General features: G+C 42.1%; 1 protein-coding gene across 1 annotated transcript in view; it reads right to left on the bottom strand.

The window, feature by feature from the left end:
* THSD7B (thrombospondin type 1 domain containing 7B) overlaps positions 1-21,769 on the bottom strand; it is an 898,700-nt gene that overhangs the window by 222,738 nt on the left and 654,193 nt on the right. The window contains exons 16-17 of the mRNA XM_029607893.1: positions 14,139-14,272; positions 4,965-5,118 (exon numbers count right to left, since the gene is read on the bottom strand). Coding sequence (XP_029463753.1) covers positions 4,965-5,118; positions 14,139-14,272 — 288 coding nt within the window. The remainder of the gene's footprint in view (positions 1-4,964; positions 5,119-14,138; positions 14,273-21,769) is intronic.

Raw genomic sequence — 21,769 nt, 5'->3', positions numbered from 1 at the left:
TTTATAGCATGGTACTTAGCTTCAGAAGTTTTAAAATGCCATTGAGATGCAAAGTGATCTTAGCATCATTCAAGCAGGAGGGTGACCAACAGCCGACACTGCAGTGACTGGATAATCCACAATTATCTGCCTCAAGATCCAGTTAAATAAATTCATAGTTTCAAGCATTCTCCTAACTTTAGGACAGCTCTTTGGACCAGACAAAACTTAGCAGGATAAGTCATCCAGCTAACTCTGAATATCAAAGCCAGATAACCGGCTAACTCAACTCCTCCCAATTACGCCCCTGGAACACTCCTAACTTAGGCCTGGATTCATCATTCTTCCAGAATGATGAATCCTGTGAAAACGGGGGACGGGGGAGCGGGCCTGCAAAAGCCTGCAGCCTTCACACCACAGTGGTGTGATTTCGGCAATCACGGTGCGCCGGCTGTCGGCTTTCGCACCAAATAGTGCCACTGTGAAAGGTGGTGCTATTCGGTGCGCTATTGTGGATGATAATGTTAATAGCATTATTGCTGGCAGCGAAGACACTGCCGACTCCGCCCCTCTCCTCCCCCTAATTTGCATTATATTGCATGCGAAAAGGCCTTTGCATGCAATATGGCCCTAACGCACGCGATAAAGCTTTAGAAAATAATCCCCTTAGCTGGCTAAATTCTAGTTGGTTATCTTAGCTAGCTAGAATTTATCCAGATAAGTGCCCAAATATTTATTTAGTTGGGTAACTTCTGAGTTAACCGACTAATAAGGTCATTCTTTATTGTGTGATGTGCCAGTATAGCAGCAGTATTATTAAAATTAGGGAAAGGGGAGAAGTATGGGTGGGGTTTGGCTGGAGTTATCTCCCACAGCGCTGCAGGCGATAATGTTTTTTACATTATCGCTGGCAGCACCACGGGAAATAACTACACTTTTTCCCGTGGTGCTATAGGGCGGAGGTGTGCGGTGTGGCTTCATCATGTTGGTGCGGCCGGCTGCCCACTATCGCTCCCACCCCTTTTTTTTTCATAACACATCATTCTGTTATAAATATAGCAGAATGATGAATCTAGGAGTAAATGCTTTTGAATATGGACCTCCATGTGTCTGCTGTGAGGACACATATTGAAGTCACCAGCCCTCTTCTCTTTTTATGACATTGGTCAAAATATTAATGGGGCAAATCAAATGATGTGATTTAAAATCTGATCAATAACACTCAATGCACCAATGCTGATGCACACAGTAGTTGATGAAAAATTTAAAAAAATTTGAACACATTTGAAAAACCTACCTAGTGTACCTATGAAGAGTAAAATTAAGAGAAAGTCAGAGATCCTGCAATGAAAACATGTGAAAAATAAAGAAACATTCTCTAAAAAAAAAAATCAGGATTCCATTAAACTAAAAATTGAAGGGTCCCCGTGACATGAGGTGACCTGCACACGCTCAGTAGAACATGGTAAAAGCTTCCAGACGTTATAAAGAAATGTTCACCAGCTGAGCTCCATCAGATGTCACCCCCCCCCCCCCCCACACACACACACACACACACACCTGTGAGGACAGCATCCTGCGAATTCTTGGAAAACATCAGACTCACTTATATTATAATATTTAAAGCAGCTTAGTTCCATTACTGAGAGCTGGCACATTTTAATGCATACTGACCAGAGTTTTCAATGCCAAGATTTACATTCTGGGCAAACAAACAGAAAAGCCCAAAAGTCTGCAAACAAGTTTGCTTGCACAGTTTTAACTCCTGGCTGCTTTGTCTGCCCGTTCAGCTATAGAGCTGAACAGCGGAGTTCATACTTCTTCGAGCTCGTTAACCTGCTTCCTTTGCCTCGTGTTATCCTGCTCCAGTACAGGCCATTTCTTGTCATCATTAATGCCATCTGCCCCCTGTTATAGACTGTCCTTGTAAGAATCACTGAGAAAGGGCACCATATAAATATGAAAAAAAAAAAAAAAAAAAGAATTGTTCCTGCAAATTCAAAAGGGGAAACAATTTACAGGAAAAATTGTACAAGTAAAAATGTGAAAACTTTTGGTTGGACTATTTCCCTTAAGCACTAAATTTAAATTTCTGCTTGCACAAATTTTATTAGTGGATCTTTTTCCCTTCTGGGGAAATTAAATCCTTGCCCAAAAAGTATATTATTTAAAAATTGGGAAACAAAACTGACATATATTTATGAGTTTTTTCACCCTACTTGTACCCCAAGCTTAAATCTGGTCTTTTGATTTTCCCAGCTTTCCAGACAGAAAGTAGAATAGAAGATTTCTTATGATCTGTAGAGCTCACCCAACAAATCTGTGGCTTTTGGGAACCATCTTACCACAGTCACAGCCGGCGCCGCTATCCATCTGAGCTAGTCATCCGGATAACTTAGCCAGGATATTCAGTGGTGCGGCTGCATTGCCGAATATACCTGATAATCTAAAAGTTAGCCAGATAAGTTTACCTGGCTAACTTTAGGATAGGTCTCTGGTGCAAGGAGAATTAGCCTTACCCTACCCAGCTAAACGATGACCACTGATCGCGGGCAGACATTCAACTGCTGCCACATAGCCAGATAAATCAAAACTTGTCTGGCTAGAAAGTAGCACTGAACATGGACCTTTGTATTTTAAAGTATTAATCATAGCCTGAGCCGGGTCAGTGCCATTTTCTTGTATGGAAGTAACTGATAATGGCTCAAACTTCTACTGCCATTTACGACTGTAACACCAGCAGAGCAGGATCAACTGGGGATCTCTCCTGCTCCTACAGAAAGAATACCTGGAGTAAGAAGAACCAGGGTGGATGGGAGGGGGGGGGGGAATTGAGACAGGGCCCAGGAAGGATTTGTGGGTGAGTGGAAAGGAGAGGGAGGTTGTAGTGGATTGCTTTATTTTTTAAATTAAACAAATGCAAACTATCACAATTTAGCTCAGTTTTCTTTCATTTTGTTTTAAAAGTTAAATGAAATAAAATAGGACATTTCATTAAAATTCCCAATTTCATTTCCAATAAATCCATATCCCTCCTTGGTTCTTAGGGTGGGTTGAACTGATCTCATGTGGGAGGCTATGTTACATTTCCTACCCACAATGGTGTCACACAAAACATTTTAAAACAAATAACCTGAACTGTAACAAATGGCTGGCAATAAAAGTTTGGAGTTAGAATCAAATTTAAGTTCCTTCTCCATCACTCACTATAACCTTAACCAAGCTACTGACAGTAGCAGCACACATTATCGAAGGTGATATGCTGTGCAGTGCCTTGCAGCTCTTTGCTACATATTCCATAAGAATCAATCATTTCTGGTTGCTTTGGAATTAGTCAACCCTTCAAAATATATTCCAATATCTTTTTTGGTATACATGTGTATACTTTGAGCTATACATTTTGAGGATAAATTTCAAACAACTCTGTGTGGCCTAATATATGCATATATATGGTCATGCGTAGATCTACAATAATGCACATGTTTTATAAAGAACACACAATTCTACCCCACAACATATGCACATGCGTATGCTTACATGCAAATACCTGCAATGCACAGAGAGCAAGTATGCTCTTTTCCTACACATTTAAAAAAATCTCAGGTGAATTTTCAAAGGCGTTATACACTTAAATGTAACAGACTATCCCAGTAATTTTCAAAAGCTATTATCAGTTCTGTTTACAGTGAAGAAAACAGGGGCTTGTACAGAGTTTAATTCAATGCTTCCCCTCACTGTGAACCCTGGAACTCAGACGTGTAAAGCTGACCTGGGAGAACTGTGAGCAGAGAGGGTCTAACTCTCGTTCTATGCGCCCCTGGATTCAGTTCATGGAAGCCATTCTGCTCAGGGGTTACATACATAAGTGAGTTGCCAAATATCGGGGAGATTTTTCAAAGGCCAACACGTGGAAATCTCGGCGTTTGCACGCGTGGCCGGGCCTTGAGCGGGGCGAGGCCCGGCGACGTGCGTAAACCCTAGTACGCGCACGACTGCCGGGCCTCTTTAAAGGGGCCCATGGATTTTATAGCATGCGCAGGCCGGCACGCGCATGTTATAAAATCAGCGCATCCATGTGTGCGCGTGTGCGCACATTTTAAAATCTACCCCTTTATGCGCAAGTCTCTAATAAAATAGAAACTACCTAAATATTATTCCTAGCAGTGTTATTCCTATCATTTTATTAAATGCTTAGGGGTAGATTTCTAAAAAATACGTGCGCGCGTCCATGTGGAGGCGCGTGCAAGGGGGGTATATTTTTGCGATTTTTGCACAACGACGCATCACTGCTTTCCCCAGTTCCATCCCAGTCCTCTCCAATTAAGGAGTGAACTGGAAGAGAACTTCCCTACTCCCTACCCTAACCTCCCATCCCCTTCCCCTCTCCTCCCCAACCTCTAAATTTAAATTTATTTTTTTTTACCTTTCGGGCACAACGTACGTCAGCTCCCAAGCTGAAGTAAGCTGCGTGCATCGAGACAGAGAACAATAGCGCTGTCCTAGCCCCTCTCCACCCAAAACACGCCCTCCGGCCCACCCCTTCCAAGAGGCCCAGCACTTGAGCACGTTTTGGCCTTTATGCACGTGGTCGGGTCTCTTGGAAGATTTGCCCGGCGCATGTAAGACCCGGCCACACGCGTAAAGGCCGGGATTTATGCACGCCGGGCATGTAAAATCTGTCCTTTAGTTTTGAATTCAAGAAATAGTTGGGCTACATTTGCAAGTCAGAGAATGTAAAGTCTTATTCAGCAAGGCAATTTTTCCAACGGTCAGTGAATCAGTCTGCTACATTTTAACATAAGATTCCCAGTAATTTGCTCCACCATGTACAATAAAACTGAATGATTTATCAAGCTTTCAGTGCTTGTGAGAGTCATCTTTCTTCAAAGCTGAAAGCAGACTTTATAAACAGTAAAAGAAAATTAAAAAATAACACTGAAAAGCAATGCAGAAAGTTAAAGATGTGACTCTTAAGAACAACTCACCTGTGGAAATGTACTCCATTGTCCCCACTCAGACATCACACAGTCATCAAGACAGAAAAGGGAACAATTTTGAGTATCAGTGGGAATTTCATACTGACTGCACAGTGCGCTTATTACTGTCTCACCTTCACCAGTCTCAGTTCCATTCACACATCTGTAGAAGAAGTAAAATACAGCAATAATTACTTATGGCATAAATAGAAATTCCTGCCTCCATACTTGCTTTATAAGCTGTACATTCAATGTTTCTCATTAAGAACATAAGAAAATGCCATACTGGGTCAGACCAAGGGTCCATCAAGCCCAGCATCCTGTTTCCAACAGTGGCCAATCCATGCCATAAGAACCTGGCAAGTACCCAAAAACTAAGTCTATTCCATGTTACCATTGCTAATGGCAGTGGCTATTCTCTAAGGGGCGGATTTTAAAAGGAGCGCGAATAGCCTACTTTTGTTTGCGCTCCAGGCGAAAACAAAAGTACGCTGGATTTTAGTAGATACACGCGGAGCCGCGCGTATCTGCTAAAAACCTGGATCGGCGCACGCAAGGCTATGGATTTTGTATAGCCGGCGCGCGCCGAGCCGCGCAGCCTACCCCCGTTCCCTCCAAGGCCGCTCCGAAATCGGAGAGGCCTCGGAGGGAAGTTTCCTTTGCCCTCCCCTCACCTTCCCCTCCCTTCCCCTACCTAACCCACCCGCCCGGCCCTGTCTAAACCCCCCCCTTACCTTTGTCGGAGGATTTACGCCTCCCAGAGGGAGGCGTAAATCCCCGCGCGTCAGCGGGCCTCCTGCGCGCTGGGCCGCGACCTGGGGGCGGGTACGGAGGGCGCGGCCACGCCCCCGAACCGCCCCGGGCCGTAGCCACGCCCACGTACCCGCCCCCAAAACGCTGCCGACACGCCCCAGAAACGCCGCGACGACCGGGCCCGCCCCCGACACGCCCCCGACACGCCCCCCTCGGAGAACCCCGGGATTTACGCGAGTCCCGGGGCTCTGCGCGCGCCGGTAGGCCTATGTAAAATAGGCTTCCCGGCGCGCAGGGCCCTGCTCGCCTAAATCCGCCCGGTTTTGGGCGGATTTACGCGAGCAGGGCTCTTAAAATCCGCCCCTAAGTGAACTTAATAGCAGGTAATGGATTTCTTCTCCAAGAACTTATCCAATCCTTTTTTAAACACAGCTATACTAACTGCACTAACCACATCCTCTGGCAACAAATTCCAGAGTTTAATTGTGCGTCGAGTAAAAAAGAACTTTCTCCGATTAGTTTTAAATGTGCCCCATGCTAACTTCATGGAGTGCCCCCTAGTCTTTCTACTATCTGAAAGAGTAAATAACCGATTCACATCTACCCGTTCTAGACCTCTCATGATTTTAAACACCTCTATCATATCCCCCCTCAGCCGTCTCTTCTCTAAGCTGAACAGCCCTAACCTCTTTAGTCTTTCCTCATAGGGGAGCTGTTCCATTCCCTTTATCATTTTGGTAGCCCTTTCTGTACCTTCTCCATCGCAACTATATCTTTTTTGAGATGCGGCGACCAGAATTGTACACAGAATTCAAGGTGCGGTCTCACCATGGAGCGATACAGAGGCATTATGACATTTTCTATTTTATTCACCATTCCCTTTCTAATAATTCCCAACATTCTGTTTGCTTTTTTGACAGCCGCAGCACACTGAACCGACTATTTAAATGTGTTATCCACTATGACGCCTAGATGTGTTTCTTGGGTTGTAGCACCTAATATGGAAACCAACATTGTGTAATTATAGCATGGGTTATTTTTCCCTATATCCATCACTAGGGATGTGAATCGTGTGCCCGATCATTTTTTACTTTTCCTAGAAGCCTCTCATGAGGAACTTTGTCAAATGCCTTCTGAAAATCCAAGTACACTACATCTACCAATTCACCTTTATCCACATGTTTATTAACTCCTTCAAAAAAGTAAAGCAGATTTGTGAGGCAAGACTTGCCCTGGGTAAAGCCATGCTGACTTTGTTCCATTAAACCATGTCTTTCTATATGTTCTGTGATTTTGATGTTTAGAACACTTTCCACTATTTTTCCTGGCACTAAAGTCAGGCTAACCGGTCTGTAGTTTCCCGGATCGCCCCTGGAGCCCTTTTTAAATATTGGGGTTACGTTTGCTATCCTCCAGTCTTCAGGTACAATGGATGATTTTAATGATAGGTTACAAATTTTTACTAATATGTCTGAAATTTCATTATTTAGTTCCTTCAGAACTCTGTGGTGTATACCATCCGGTCCAGGTGATTTACTACTCTTCAGTTTGTCAATCAGGCCTACCACATCTTCTAGGTTCACCGTGATTTGATTCAGTCCATCTGAATCATTACCGATGAAAACCTTCTCCATTATGGGTACCTCCCCAACATCCTCTTCAGTAAACACTGAAGCAAAGAAATCATTTAATCTTTCCGCGATGGCCTTATCTTCTCTAAGTGCCCCCTTTAACCCATCGATCATCTAACGGTCCAACTGACTCCCTCACAGGCTTTCTGCTTCGGATATATTTAAAAAAGTTTTTACTGTGAGTTTTTGCCTCTACAGCCAACTTCTTTTCAAATTCTCTCTTAGCCTGTCTTATCAATGTCTTACATTTAACTTGCCAACGTTTATGCTTTATCCTATTTTCTTCTGTTGGATCCTTCTTCCAATTTTTGAATGAAGATATTTTGGCTAAAATAGCTTCTTTCACCTCCCCTTTTAACCATGCCGGTAATCATTTTGCCTGCTTTCCACCTTTCTTAATGTGTGGAATACATGACTGTGCTTCTAGAATGGTATTTTTTAACAATGACAACGTCTCTTGGACATTTTTTACTTTTGTAGCTGCTCCTTTCAGTTTTTTTCTAACAATTTTTCTCATTTTATCAAAGTTTCCCTTTTGAAAGTTTAGCACGAGAGCCTTGGATTTGCACACTGTTGCTCTTCCAGTCATTAAATCAAATTTGATCATATTATGATCACTATTGCCAAGCAGCCCTACCACCATTACCTCTCTCACCAAGTCCTGTGCTCCACTGAGAATTAGATCTAAACTTGCTCCCTCTCTCGTCGGTTCCTGAACCAATTGCTCCATAAAGCTATCATGTATTCCATCCAGGAATGTTATCTCTCTAGCGTATCCCGATGATACATTTACCCAGTCAATATTGGGGTAATTGAAGTCTCCCATTATTACCGCACTACCAATTTGGTAAGCTTCCCTAATTTCTCTTAGCATTTTACTGTCCGTCTCACCATCTTGACCAGGTGGACGGTAGTATACTCCTATCACTATAGTCTTCCCCGACACACAAGGGATTTCTACCCATAAAGTTTCAATTTTGTATTTAGTCTCATGCAGGATTAAACCAACAGTATATCCTGTTGGACTCTATGCCATCCCGGACATAAAGTGCCACACCTCCTCCCAGGTGCTCCTCTTTGTCATTGCGATATAATTTGTACCCCGGTATAGCACTGTCCCATTGGTTATCCTCTTTCCACCATGTCTCTGAGATGCCAATTAAGTCTATGTCATCATTCACTGCTATACATTCTAATTCTCCCATCTTACTTCTTAGACTTCTGGCATTAGCATACAAACATTTCAAAGTTTGTTTTTTGTTTGTATTTTCATTCTGCTTTTTATTAATTATTGGAACCTCACTGTCGGGATGCCCTAATTCTAATGCATCATTAGTATCCTTTGAAAATACCTCTCTCCGAACCATGCACTGCTGAGCGACTGTCGGCTTTCCCCTTTGTTCTAGTTTAAAAGCTGCTCTATCTCCTTTTTAAAGGTTAGTGCCAGCAGTCTGGTTCCACCCTGGTTAAGGTGCAGCCTATCCCTTCGGATGGGCTGCACCTTCCCCTTCCCAAAAGGTTCCCCAGTTCCTCCCCCTTCCCCAAAAGGTTCCCCAGTTCCTAACAAAACTGAATCCCTCTTCCTTGCACCATAGTCTCATCCATGTATTGAGACTTTGGAGCTCTGCCTGCCTCTGCTGACCTGCGCGTGGAACAGGGAGCATTTCAGAGAATGCTACCCTGGAGGTTCTGAATTTAAGCTTTCTACCTAAAAGCCTAAATGTGGCTTCCAGAACCTCCCTCCCACATTTTCCTATGTCGTTGGTGCCCACATGTACCACGACAGCCGGCTCCTCTAAAATCCTATCTAGGTGACGCGTGAGGTCCCCCACCTTTGCACCAGGTAGGCATGTTACCAGGCGATCCCCTCGCCCACCAGCCACCCAGCTATCTACATTTCTAATAATTGAATCACCAACTATGACAGCCGACCTAACCCTTCCCTCCTGGGCAGTAGGCCTTGGGGAGATATCCTCAGTGCGAAAGGACAATGCATCACCTGGAGAGCAGGTCCTTGCTACAGGATCCTTTCCTGCTGCACCTGGTTGGTGCTCTCCTATCATGAGACCTTCTTCCTCCGAGGCAGCACCAGGGCTGCCAGTCTGAAGTTGGGACTTGATTATTATGTCCCTGAAGGTCTCATCTATATACCTTTCTGTCTGCCTCAGCTCCTCCAGGTCTTCCACTCTAGCCTCCAGAGATCGGACTCTTTCTCTGAGAGCCAGGAGCTCTTTGCATCGCATGCACATGTACAACTTCTCACTGGTGGGTAAAAAATCATACATGTGACACTCTATGCAAAAGACTGGGAAGCCCCCCCCCCCCCCCCTCTTGCTGCTGGACTGCTGCCTTCATCTCAATTTTGATCAGTTACTAGTTAAGTTTTAGGTTGCTATGGGAGTAGGAATGTGTCTAACGTTCTTTAAATGTATTAGTGAATATTAATACATGATCAAATTCTCAATAAAGTTTTTGATGATGTTTTTTTTTTTTTTGTGAAAGTGGCACCTGCCTATAAATTAAGGGATGAGCTAGGGGTGGGTGGGTTAGGAAATACAAACAGTCTAACTTCAGTTAGTCAGCCAGAGTGACTCACTCCTCTCTTGATTAACAAATGTTGGTCCCTATTCAAACCCTATCACACTACCTCAACACCTTTCCAAGGTGAGTAACTGAGCTGAACCATTCAACTTTTTTACTTAGGTATACACTACTCCTAGCTTATTTCTAGCTTCTGGCTACTTTTGGGGTTTTTTTGTGTGTGTGTGTGTGGGTTTTTTGTGTGTGTTTTTTTAATACAAACACTCAGTTCTTTAAAAGTCTGCAGAACACTCAGTTCTTTTTAAATGTCATTCATCAGACATTGCTCAAGGAAGGGACTTTAAATATTCCAAAACCTTGTATCTTTAATAATTTCTTAGCCTAATAAAGACATCTTCTTCATCCAACCCTTTGTTGCCTTTAATTTATTTGTAAATTTAACCTGGTAAGCTGTTTCTGTTTCCCTAGACGTCATGAAAAAATGCTTCATTCAGTGCACATGTGGTGGAGTACATATTCCCCACAGCGGAAATAGGCAAAGGCAGTTTAACAAAAAGCATGACACATACCCCTAGATTCATCAAAATGGATTATTAACACGTTGATAATGCCTGCGTTAAGAAAAAGGAGTGTGTTTAGAATTACCACACTGTAACTTACTGCTTTGCTTCAGTATTATCTCAACGCACAATAAAGCTCTGGAATTTGTTGCCAGAGGATGTGGTTAGTGCAGTTAGTGTAGCTGGGTTCAAAAAAGATTTGGATAAGTTCTTGGAGGAGAAGTCCATTAACGGCTATTAATCAAGTTTACTTAGGGAATAGCCACTGCTATTAATTGCTTCAGTAGCAAGGGATCTTCTTAGTGTTTTGGTAATTGCTAGGTTTTTGTGCGCTGGTTTGGCCTCTGTTGGAAACAGGATGCTGGGCTTGATGGACCTTTGGTCTGACCCAGCATGGCGATTTCTTATGTTCTTATGTGCAGTAAACTTAGCACATCCTGTGATAATCTATATCACAGAGGGGGGAGGGAGGGAGAGAGAGACTACCTATAAGTTTCTCATAGAAATGAAGTATTTATATCTCTACAGGAGGGCCATCTAATAGGTTGAGGTGAGGTATTGGTGGTGGTTTAGGGTTTAGGAACCAGTTTTGCATGTAGAGTGAGATGTACGAACAGCACAGTACACCTTGGTGAAGCTTTGACGTCATCTGGAGTGAGCAAAATCTGATAAAGATGAAATTTCTACTATGCTCTCTCATCCTAGTTTGATGGACTCTATAACAGGATACCTTCAAGCTAGGGTGAAATAACATAGTACAACATTCCATCTTTGTGAGACTTTCCTCACTCCAAATGATGTCAAATATTTACCAAGGTATACTGTGCTGTTCGTACATCTCACTCTACATGCGAAACTGGCCCCTAAACCCTAAACCACCACCACCACCACCTAACCTCGACCTATTAGATGGCCCTCCTATAGAGATATAAATACTTCACTACTATGAGGGCCTCACAGATAGTCTCTCTCTTTCTCTCTCTCATGCCAAAATCCAATGCTAAAAACGTATTATTATGGGCATATTGCACAGCCTAACACCAGGAAAAATGGTGTAGTTAAAACCATGCAATATTGCCCCTCTTTTTACTAAATCCCACCCCTCCAAAAAATTTGCATTTGCACCGTGCATTATTGTTCATAATGCATTTTGATGAATGATCCTATATGTCATGTAAGGAGGGTACGGAATCAGCCCCAGAAAGATGTATGCAAATGAGTGAATGGAAAGCTTCTGTTCTGAGAGTCTACAAGGATTTCTACAGTGGAGTTTTGGGTAAAAAGGTGGGTCTAGAACTCCAAGCTACTCTCACCATGACTGGGATTAAAGGGAAAAAGGCCTGATGGGATAGAGGAAGCAGACTGGTATTCCAGCAGCAGACAACCTGTGTAAACAGTTCTTGAGGGAGAGAAGTCTTTAGCAGCACAAAATAGATATTTTGACTCGGAGTTAGATCATGACAGTCATGTAGTTCAGATGGGCCAGGATCATATTTTAGCAAGACCACCAAGTACTTCTCCCATAAGGGGAATCATTTGGACTGGCCCAGCATAGTTGCTAGCTAGAGGAAGGGAGAGGTTCAATGAAGGCAGAGTTCCCAGTTAGGAAACTTCAGCTCTCCCTGTCTCCCGGACCCCCGCTGGATTTTTGGCAAGTCTTGTGGGGGTCAGTAGGCCCCCCTCAAGCTGGCCAAAAGTCCCTGGGGGTCCCGGAGTGATCTCCTGCCCTCGGGCCATCGGCTGCCAGTAATCAAAACGGCGCCGATAACCTTTGCCCATACTATGTCACAGGGGCTACCGGTGCCATTGGTCAGCCCCTGTCACATGGTAGGAGTACAAGATGGTGCTGATGGCCATGTGACAGGGGCTGACCAATGGCACCGGTAGCCCCTGTGACATAGTAGGTCAAAGGTTATCGGCGCCATGATGAAACCGGCACCAAGGGTGTGAGAGTGCAGGGGATGGCTCCCGGACCACCACCCCCCCCCCTGCTGAACCACCAGGGAGTTTTGGTGAGTCTTGGGGGGGGGTCAGGAAGGTGAGGGATTTGCTTAAATTGATTTATTTAGGCGGCCGAATAATTCGGCAAGGATTTGTGTATTCGTGGGGAATCGCGATATGTTTCGCTTCCCCATGAATACAACGAATATGGCAACATCCGTTGTGGATTGCCAATACGTAGGGACCGAATGCACATCCCTAGTTTTTAGACTATAGCAGTAACTTACAAGTTATGACCCTGTGAAGATATACTTTTTGATCTCCAGGAGTCAATATTATCTATATACTCAGGGCATACAGAATCCCTAGCTAATCTCCTTGTATTTCCTAAAAGCAATAATGTTCTGCTATATCCAATAGCTCTAGCTTTTCTGCTTATTTCCATTATCTAAGCCTCTGTTCTCCATTCCTACTTCTCTTCTTGATTATCTTCTCCAGTTATTCTTGCTGTCCTTTTCATGAATGATGAGTGAGCTCTGTTAGCCATAAGTTACAGCTCTGAGTGCTTGAATAAGTGTCAATATCATATCTGCTTCCAATCTACCGGACCTGTGTGTTGAGATCGTGGACCCTTTCTCCATGACATTATGAAGATAGTCTCAAAGGTGGAGCCCCTGAGAGATTGTCAGTGGAAGGCGGTGCAAGCAATTAATCCAAACAAATATTAATTCCTACCAGTCTACGTTCCACTAAATTCTGTCTTTAGAAGTTGTGGTCATTTGTGAAAGGAAATTGAATCATGAAAAGTACTGGATCAGGACAAAGCAGGAACAAGCTGAAGCTGGATCTGGACGAAGCTGGAACTAGCTGAAGCTGGATCTGGATGAAGCTGGAACAAGCTGACGCTGGATCAAAATGAAGCTGGAACAAGCAGACAGGCCTCAAGAATGAAGCTGGAGTAGCCTGGCCGACCTCACTCACCCAAGACTGTTGCCAGGACATAGGAACAGCTGACGGTTGCACTTTAAAATAGGCTCCGAAGCAGATTCTGTGCCTCAAGCCTGTTTCTTTAGCTGCCGCCTCTTTAAGACGTCCAATGACGTCACTGACGCGCGCATGTGCGTCCCGGAGGGGGGCGTGCCCAGACGCTCTCAAAACTAGAGATCCGAGCCTGTGATCGGCCTGCAGCCCTCAGCGAGTGGTGCAGCCAACCCCTGAGGCTAGAAACACACCCTTCCAGACTCGCCGGAGCAGGTAGGAAGGTCCGGCCGCGACAAGATTTAGCTTTCACAATGTTTTCTGTGAAATTTTCCACCTTTCCAGAAGTTTTCAAGAAAGTAAAGCTTTAGGAAAAACATGCACTCTCTCCCATTTTGTGCAAACAAACTGACTTCAAAACAATTTTGAATTGTATTGCCCAATCCTTAAATCTGGCTCTTAATCTGGATTAGCTAGATCAACCATAATTGGTCCAGCAGCTTCTTCCTGCCCTCTTGGTCTCCCAGTTCAATAAGGACCAACTTCTACCGTGACTATAGTATCATGAGTCTTTATTTTAACCCTGTACTTTAACCCTTCCCCTGCTCCTCTGATCATTTAATTCGAGCGAGAAAAATTATCCCATCCACTACTGCATTGTAGTGACAGTCCTCAGCAAAGCCACACCATTGTGTTAGGTTAAATGACCAATTGTTCCATCATTGCAATAAAAACATAATAAAACAATACTGTAGAATATCTTGTTTGCTTTCACTCACCTGATTTTTCTAGTTTGTATTCCTTTCCCACAGTGCAGGGACTTCTCCCCATTGTCAATTTTGCAAGGAGACCAAGGACCTACTACCCAAGAATACTGATTGCATTCACTGTAACATGGGATTGCCTCATACACCTGCAAAGGAACAAAAATTAATAATTGAAAGAATTCTATTTTAAAAAGATCCACTACTACAAAGATGTAAAATTGCACAATAGTAAATACTAAATAAACTTCAATAATAGTATTTATTCAAACTGATTGGTCAAAAGCTAGTAATATACCCTGGGCCTAATTAAAAATACTGAATCTCAGACAACAGAACAAAGCAGTACCAGCTCTATACCTTTAACAAGAAATTCCATTGCTTTATCATTTCCAAAACTCTTCATTCAGCCTTTGATCAAATGTCTCTGTTCTTGGTTTTACAATACAATGTATCCTCTTGGTACAGTGACGCTTTACTGGAAATATATATACGGCATTGGTTTTGCAGGTAATGAGTCCTTAACATCAATGACAGCGCAGAAATGCAGTAATGTGCATTTTCTGACATTTGTGTTAATATGTAGTCACTTAATTTCTCTTGGACTTCAAAGTAAATATCACTGTACACTCATGGGAATAATGCCATTTTCTATTGATTTCTTTAAATGTGTAAATACAATTTAAAACATAGACACTTTATTACACCATTGTTATAAAGTTTAACTTCCTATAGTAATGATATGTTAATGATGACTTTAGAATATTCACTTTCATGTTAGTTTAAATTGTTGTTTAAATTGACATAATCATAGTGTTTTTAATGAAAATGCAAACGTACCCCTTCCATGTATTTGCTTACATTGTATTTTATTTAACTACTTCCTGAATAAAAATAATTTCAGATTGTCTACCTAATTTTGGCTCCATTTAAAATATAATGCTTTTCATTGTTCAGTACAAAACACAATGTACTAACTGACAAACTGCTTCATACAATCTATAGCACTACAGTATGTCATAAAATTGTCTATTGTTGCTGCTGCTGCAGAACAATTTAGCATGCAATTATGACAAAGTTTTACTTTTTTTCTTGTAAGATATAGCTAGATTGCTCTTGGGTCCCAAAATTTCTTTAAAAATGGAAACAATTGCAGATGCTTATGCATGCACCAGAATTAACAATGGAAAAAGCATTATTTGCAACATTTGGGGACAATACACAATAGAGCAGAATAATCTGAAAACAAGACTGACAAAGTGTCAGCAATACTTGAGGAAAAGCAAATGAAAAGAGTTTATTTCTTTAGAAAAAGACAAATATCCCACAAAGTAGGACTAATTGCAAGACTTTCTACTCAGCACTGAAAAGCATGTAAAATGAATTCTGAAAATGCGGGAGAAAACAATAAGAGAGGACAATGGAAATGGTAACATAGATTTTTCAAGCATCAAGCTGCAAAAAGCTGTACACATCAGAATCTCAGAACAGTGAATACAATTTAATAAGTCTATATTATTTAGGTCCTAAAAAATTATTTAAATAAAAATGTCAACTATTTAGAAATGGGACAATTTAAGATCCTAGTGACTTGGAATTTGTTTTCAATTTTTCAACCTGGTCCTTTGTTTATTAAGGTCTGTGGATCACAATTTGTATTAGAGAAATAGATTTTGGGCCCATCTGTAAGGGTTCTTCCTTACCCCCTTAAAATGCAAAGAAAGCAAATCTAGGCTGTTAGTTTCAAAATAATATATATACTGTATATGCAGAAAAAGTGGCAAAAAACAAACAAACCCGGTACTCTGACACACCTTTTAAAGCTGCCAAAACTGATTAACTAGGCTGTTATTGGAATTTCTTCATCACTGAGTCCCTCCTATTTACCCTCTCCATACAATGATTTATCAAAAGTTTTCTTCCAGTCATGACTGATAGTGAAAACTTTGACAAATGGTGTTCCAACCCATTCCCATCTTCCTAACAAAAAATAGTACAGAAGAAATAAGCAGGGAAAGAAATCTAGCGAGCAGTCCATGATAGGGGGTGAAGTACTGATGTTCATTACCTTGCACGGAGACCTTGGAGTAAACATGTTTGATGATCTTTAGATAGTGAAACAATGCAATAAAGCAGTGAAGAGAGCCAGAGAAATGCTAGACTTTACCTAGAATTGGGTGTCCATTTCTGGAGGCCATATCTCTAAATGGATTGTATAGGCAGCCCAGAGAAAAGCTACCAAAATGATGCAGATTCTACAATACAAGTTCTATGAAAAGGGAATTAAGGACCTAAATATGTATGCTCTAGAGGAGAGAAGAGATAAGATGCATTCATATGCCTCACAGGTATCAGTAGTACTGCCCAAGAAACAAACCTTTTTCAGTGGAAAGAATGTTCTAGAATGAGAGATCATGTTAAAGGTTTCCAAAGTGGTAGACTCAGGATCTGAGTCTACCACTTATACAGTCTTATATGCACCCCGAGTGCATATAAGACTGTTCGTATAACAATGGAGTTGCCGAATTTGAATGGAATAAATGTTGTCATTATATACTGATTTGAAGTATCGGGACTGTATCACTTCATTCCAGCATTCGTGTTGGGTTATTATATTTAGACTCAGGATCAACATCATAAAATATTTCTTCATAGCAAGTGTGGTGAATAACTGGAAAGGCCTCCCCGGGGAGATGGAGATGGAAACAGTGACAGAATTCAATAGGGATGTGAATCGTTTTAGGACGATTAAAATTATCGTCCGATAATTTTAATATCGTCTTAAACCGTTATGGAACACAATACAATAGAGATTCTAACGATTTATCGTTATAAATCGTTAGAATTGTGAGCCGGCACACTAAAACCCGCTAAAACCCACCCCCGACCCTTTAAATTAAATCCCCCACCCTCCCGAACCCCCCCAAATAACTTAAACATTTCCTTGCCAAATCCTACCTCCTTCAATCCCCCACCCTCCCGAACCCCCCCCCCAAATGACTTAAATTACCTGGGGGTCCGGAACGGCAGCGGTCCGGAACGGGCTCCTGCTACTGAATCTTGTTGTCTTCGGCCGGCGCCATTTTCCAAAATGGCGCCGAAAAATGGCGACGGCCATAGACCAACAGGATTCGACGGCAGGAGGTCCTTCCGTACCCCCGCTGGACTTTTGGCAAGTCTTGTGGGGGTCAGGAGGCCCCCCCCCAAGCTGGCCAAAAGTTCCTGGAGGTCCAGCGGGGGTCAGGGAGCGATTTCCTGCCGCGAATCGTTTTCCGTACGGAAAATGGTGCCGGCAGGAGATCGACTGCAGGAGGTCGTTCAGTGAGGCGCCGGAACCCTCGCTGAACGACCTCCTGCAGTCGATCTCCTGCCGGCGCCATTTTCCATACGGAAAATGGCGCCGGCCATACGCGTATGGCCGGCGCCATTTTCCGTACGGAAAACGATTCGCGGCGGGAAATCGCTCCCTGACCCCCGCTGGACCTCCAGGAACTTTTGGCCAGCTTGGGGGGGGGCCTCCTGACCCCCACAAGACTTGCCAAAAGTCCAGCGGGGGTCCGGAAGGACCTCCTGCCGTCGAATCCTGTTGGTCTATGGCCGCCGCCATTTTTCGGCGCCATTTTGGAAAATGGCCGCGGCCGAAGACAACAAGATTCAGTAGCAGGAGCCCGTTCCGGACCGCTGCCGTTCCGGACCGCCGCTGGACCACCAGGTAATTTAAGTCATTGGGGGGGGGGGGTTCGGGAGGGTGGGGGATTTAATTTAAAGGGTCGGGGGTGGGTTTTAGCGGGTTTTAACGATTTTAACGATATATCACGATATTTTACCCCCCCAAACGGCAACAATACGATTCCCTCCCCCTCCCAGCCGAAATCGATCGTTAAGACGATCGAGGACACGATTCACATCTCTAGAATTCAAGAGAGTATGAGTTCAGTACAGATGATTCCTGATGGTGGAAAGGTGAGGGGAAAGCTATCTGTCAACTGGGGTACATGGCACTTCACCAGGAATTCAATCTGACAGGCTAGATCAGGGGTCCACAAACTCGGTCCTCGAAGGCTGCAACCCAATCAGGTTTTAAGGTTGGCTACAATGAATATGCACAAGCTCTATCTGCCTTCATTTTAAGCAAATAGCTTTTGTGCATATTTATTGTGGAAAACCTGAAAATACAACAGGGTTGTGGCCCTCAAGGACCTAGTTTAGGGACTCTTGGACTAGATGGATCTAAAGGTCCTTATCTGCTGTTATATTCCATGTTTCTATGAACAAAATCACAAGCAAAACAGATTATATGCTTGCACAGTCAATAGAAAAACATCTTAGAAGCAGGATAAAATCAATCATATATTTGTTCTTTCAGATCAGGATTTCCCAGGAAGTTGATGGTGAACCAATACCATCAGAACCATATAATAGAAAAATCAAAAAACCAAGTATTCAGTATTCATAGAAAAACACCTTTAACTGACTACATTAAAAGAAAAACAGTATAAAAGCTGACATTTCTTGATGAACATTTTTTAAGGAATTAAAAAAGTCCTTGCATTATGTTTCTTTTACTATGTCTGACTAAATGTGTGTTTTATTTAATGAAGAGTTACTAGCCAACATTTCTTCAGTTTCTTATATTTGAAAAAGAATAGATAATCTGATTAAGGGTGAGTGCAAAAATACATACATCCTAAATGTTTACAGATTTTTCTTTCCATTAGTTTAAATGATAATGCCAGTGTGTGACTATAATGGGTCAGCAATGTTTGTTATTTGTTTCTCTAGTTTCCAGAGATTATTTTTCTTGTGTTAGATTACTCTCCAAAATCAGCAAGGCAAAGGGCAACTTACTCTTGAGAAATCTCTACGTTCCTGGTGGTATCAAAAGTTTATGAAGATGAAGTATTGACTAAAAACAATAGACCATCAATCTCATACAGTTTGTACTTTATATACTCCACTTGACTGCCTATTAGCGGTTAAGTGTGTGGTGCGGCAGTGTACCTCAGGGTCTTTATCGCTTTCTGAAGCAGAGTTCAAAGAATTCTTTTCTGGCAAAGTAATTTTGAAAAAAGCATCTGTATCAGAGTGCTGTCATATTTAGGATCTTATAAAGACAACTGCTTCAATTGCAGGAAATGGATGTAGGTCTAAAGTTATCATAACAGCTAGTGCTCAATTTTACCTCCACTGCAACAGAATGGCTCTGGTGATATGCAGTGCCCTTTTCAAATGACCGGTGAAGAGTTAGCCAGTTTAGAAACAGAACACAGGGAGTAGAATGCCACCACTGTCTTAGTCAAGATGAGATCTATTTTAATGCCTTAGAAAACTTAGTAAGAAAAGAAGAAATTTATGCCGTGCATTGTAAATCGTTGCCCCGTAGTGATTTTACATCATTGTATGTAGGAACTTGTAGTCCTGCTTTTAAATTTTGGAACTATAGGCCCAAATATGCAATGGGGTAAATACAGAACTTTGCTTGGGCTCTTGGAGGGTCAGTGCAAAAATATCTCAGTAATGAAAGGCAAGCATCAAAGCTTTTCTCCTTAGAATTGCTATTGTGAAGCATTTTAATTCAAATTCTAACATTTAAACATTGAAAATGATGACATGTAAGGCCTCTAAAACCCAACCACCTTGTCCAGTCCTGATGCCCGCCTCCTCCTCATTACTGACTATTATATCACTGCTAGCTGAATTAAAGGACAGGTGCACTAAAGGGATTCCCATTTTGGTCCATTGTTAATGGCATTAACATCATCATCACCATCATCATCAATAACTTGCTTCAGATGCAGCAGAAATCCATTATTCAGACTAGTTAAATCACAAGAGGATTTGTGATAAAATGCAGGAGGACCAGCGGCGGATTCCCGAGGAAGACCGGCCTGGGGATTCGCCGCCCAGGCCAGCCCAGGACACATCACGTGGTCTGCCGAGCGCGGCTCTGTCACGGCCGCACACATACTGAGCCAATGATTTCAATGTATTATCCACTATGACACCTAGATCTAGGCTGTTCACAACAGTCTCTCAGTTATTTTCTTTTTGGAGTTTGTATTTGTAACCCCTGGGTGGGACGGATCCTTTAACCAATACCCAGGGGCACATAGAAAGGAAAATAGAGATGGACTCTGTATGCACAACTGCTGCAAAGTCTCTAGACATCTCCTTTCCTCCCACCAGATAGCTTACTCTGAGTCCAAGGGGTTCACTAAGTGGGGATGAACAATAGCTTTTATACCCTGCTTCTTTGCAATTAAGCCCTTTTTCCATGTTCAATTTACCACATTAATAATTACATAGTCTCTGCATACAAATAAAGCAGGAGAAGAATGGTGGTTTCCAACTTCTTTACTGATAGTTGATTAGAAGTTTAAATGTTATTTAAAACTGAATTTTCTTCATAGTTCAAGTAAATAAATAAGATAGCAAGAAGATATAATAAACTTGTGACTCCAATTTTTCATCAAAGTCTCTATTGTCAACTGTAAATTCTTAAATTTATACTGAATTCCTTTTGTTCTCCAATTTCTTTCTCCACTATCCCAGTAGATTGAATGTAGTCCAATCCTTCATTAAATCCTAATTTAATTTTTAGATCTTCCCACTGAAAGTGGTTAGAATGTATATGGTCCCAGTATTTAATCAGGACTTAGTCCCAGAAATCCTTTTGACATATTTTAACTCCTCCAGACAGCACCACAAGGGTACTTTACTCTCTTTCTTGAATCCTTTAATCCTTAGATAGTGCCTGGCGGATACTTCTCACCCTTTCATGTAAGACTTCCCGCAATAGCAACAAAGTTCTTGTTATCTTTATATTGTATCTTCTTTGTCTCTCCTGGTAATGCACCTTACTGGGATCCCTTGCTTTAGATGGAATTTGTAACACATCTGTATCTTTCTAGATGTAAACTTTCCTCTTTCAAAGATTTGGTATACTGATATTCAGGTACTATGGGTTATCAGTTCCAAGTAGGAAAAAATATTAGATAAACTGAAAAAGGGGAAAAATCAAGCAAGAAGCAGGAAGGCTAGAATAAAACCTCTGTGCCTCCAAACAAATGAGATATTTCAACAAAGACAGTTAATGCAAAAATATTCTTCCTCTGTAGCTAGGACACACAATCTGCATGTTCCCACAAAGGGGAGCAAAACTCAAACCTTTCTCACTTATTTCCCCATTGAACCTTCCCAGCTTAATGGTGCACTCCTTTAGTAAGGAGAAACCAAAAGCCCCTTGCATCTTTGTGTGACTGAGACCTTAAGCATTACTACAAGAGGGATGGCGGTGAGGTGGGGTGTGAGGGAGAAGCACAAATGCATTGGGGCCCGGGTACCAGAGACCCACACTATACCACTGCAATCCAGTAAATGGCAGGGATCATGCAGAATGAATGAATGAATTTTATTTATTTAATAATATTTATAAATTGTTTCACTGATTTCAAAAAATTGCCTGAAGCGATGTAAAAAATAATTATATATAACAATTCCATTAATAACACATGAAGAAAATAAAAATAAAATAAAACAATAACTAATAAATTAAATTAAAATAACACATCGTAATAATGTGGGACCCATTTCCTACATTTCTTCATATGTCTCACTGCCTTAATACACCTATTCAGATATTAAAA

This window comes from Rhinatrema bivittatum, chromosome 6 (assembly GCF_901001135.1).
Source record: "Rhinatrema bivittatum chromosome 6, aRhiBiv1.1, whole genome shotgun sequence".
NCBI lineage: Eukaryota > Metazoa > Chordata > Amphibia > Gymnophiona > Rhinatrematidae > Rhinatrema > Rhinatrema bivittatum.
Note: the sequence above shows the minus strand (reverse complement) of the source record. Positions and strands in the feature narration are given on the sequence as shown.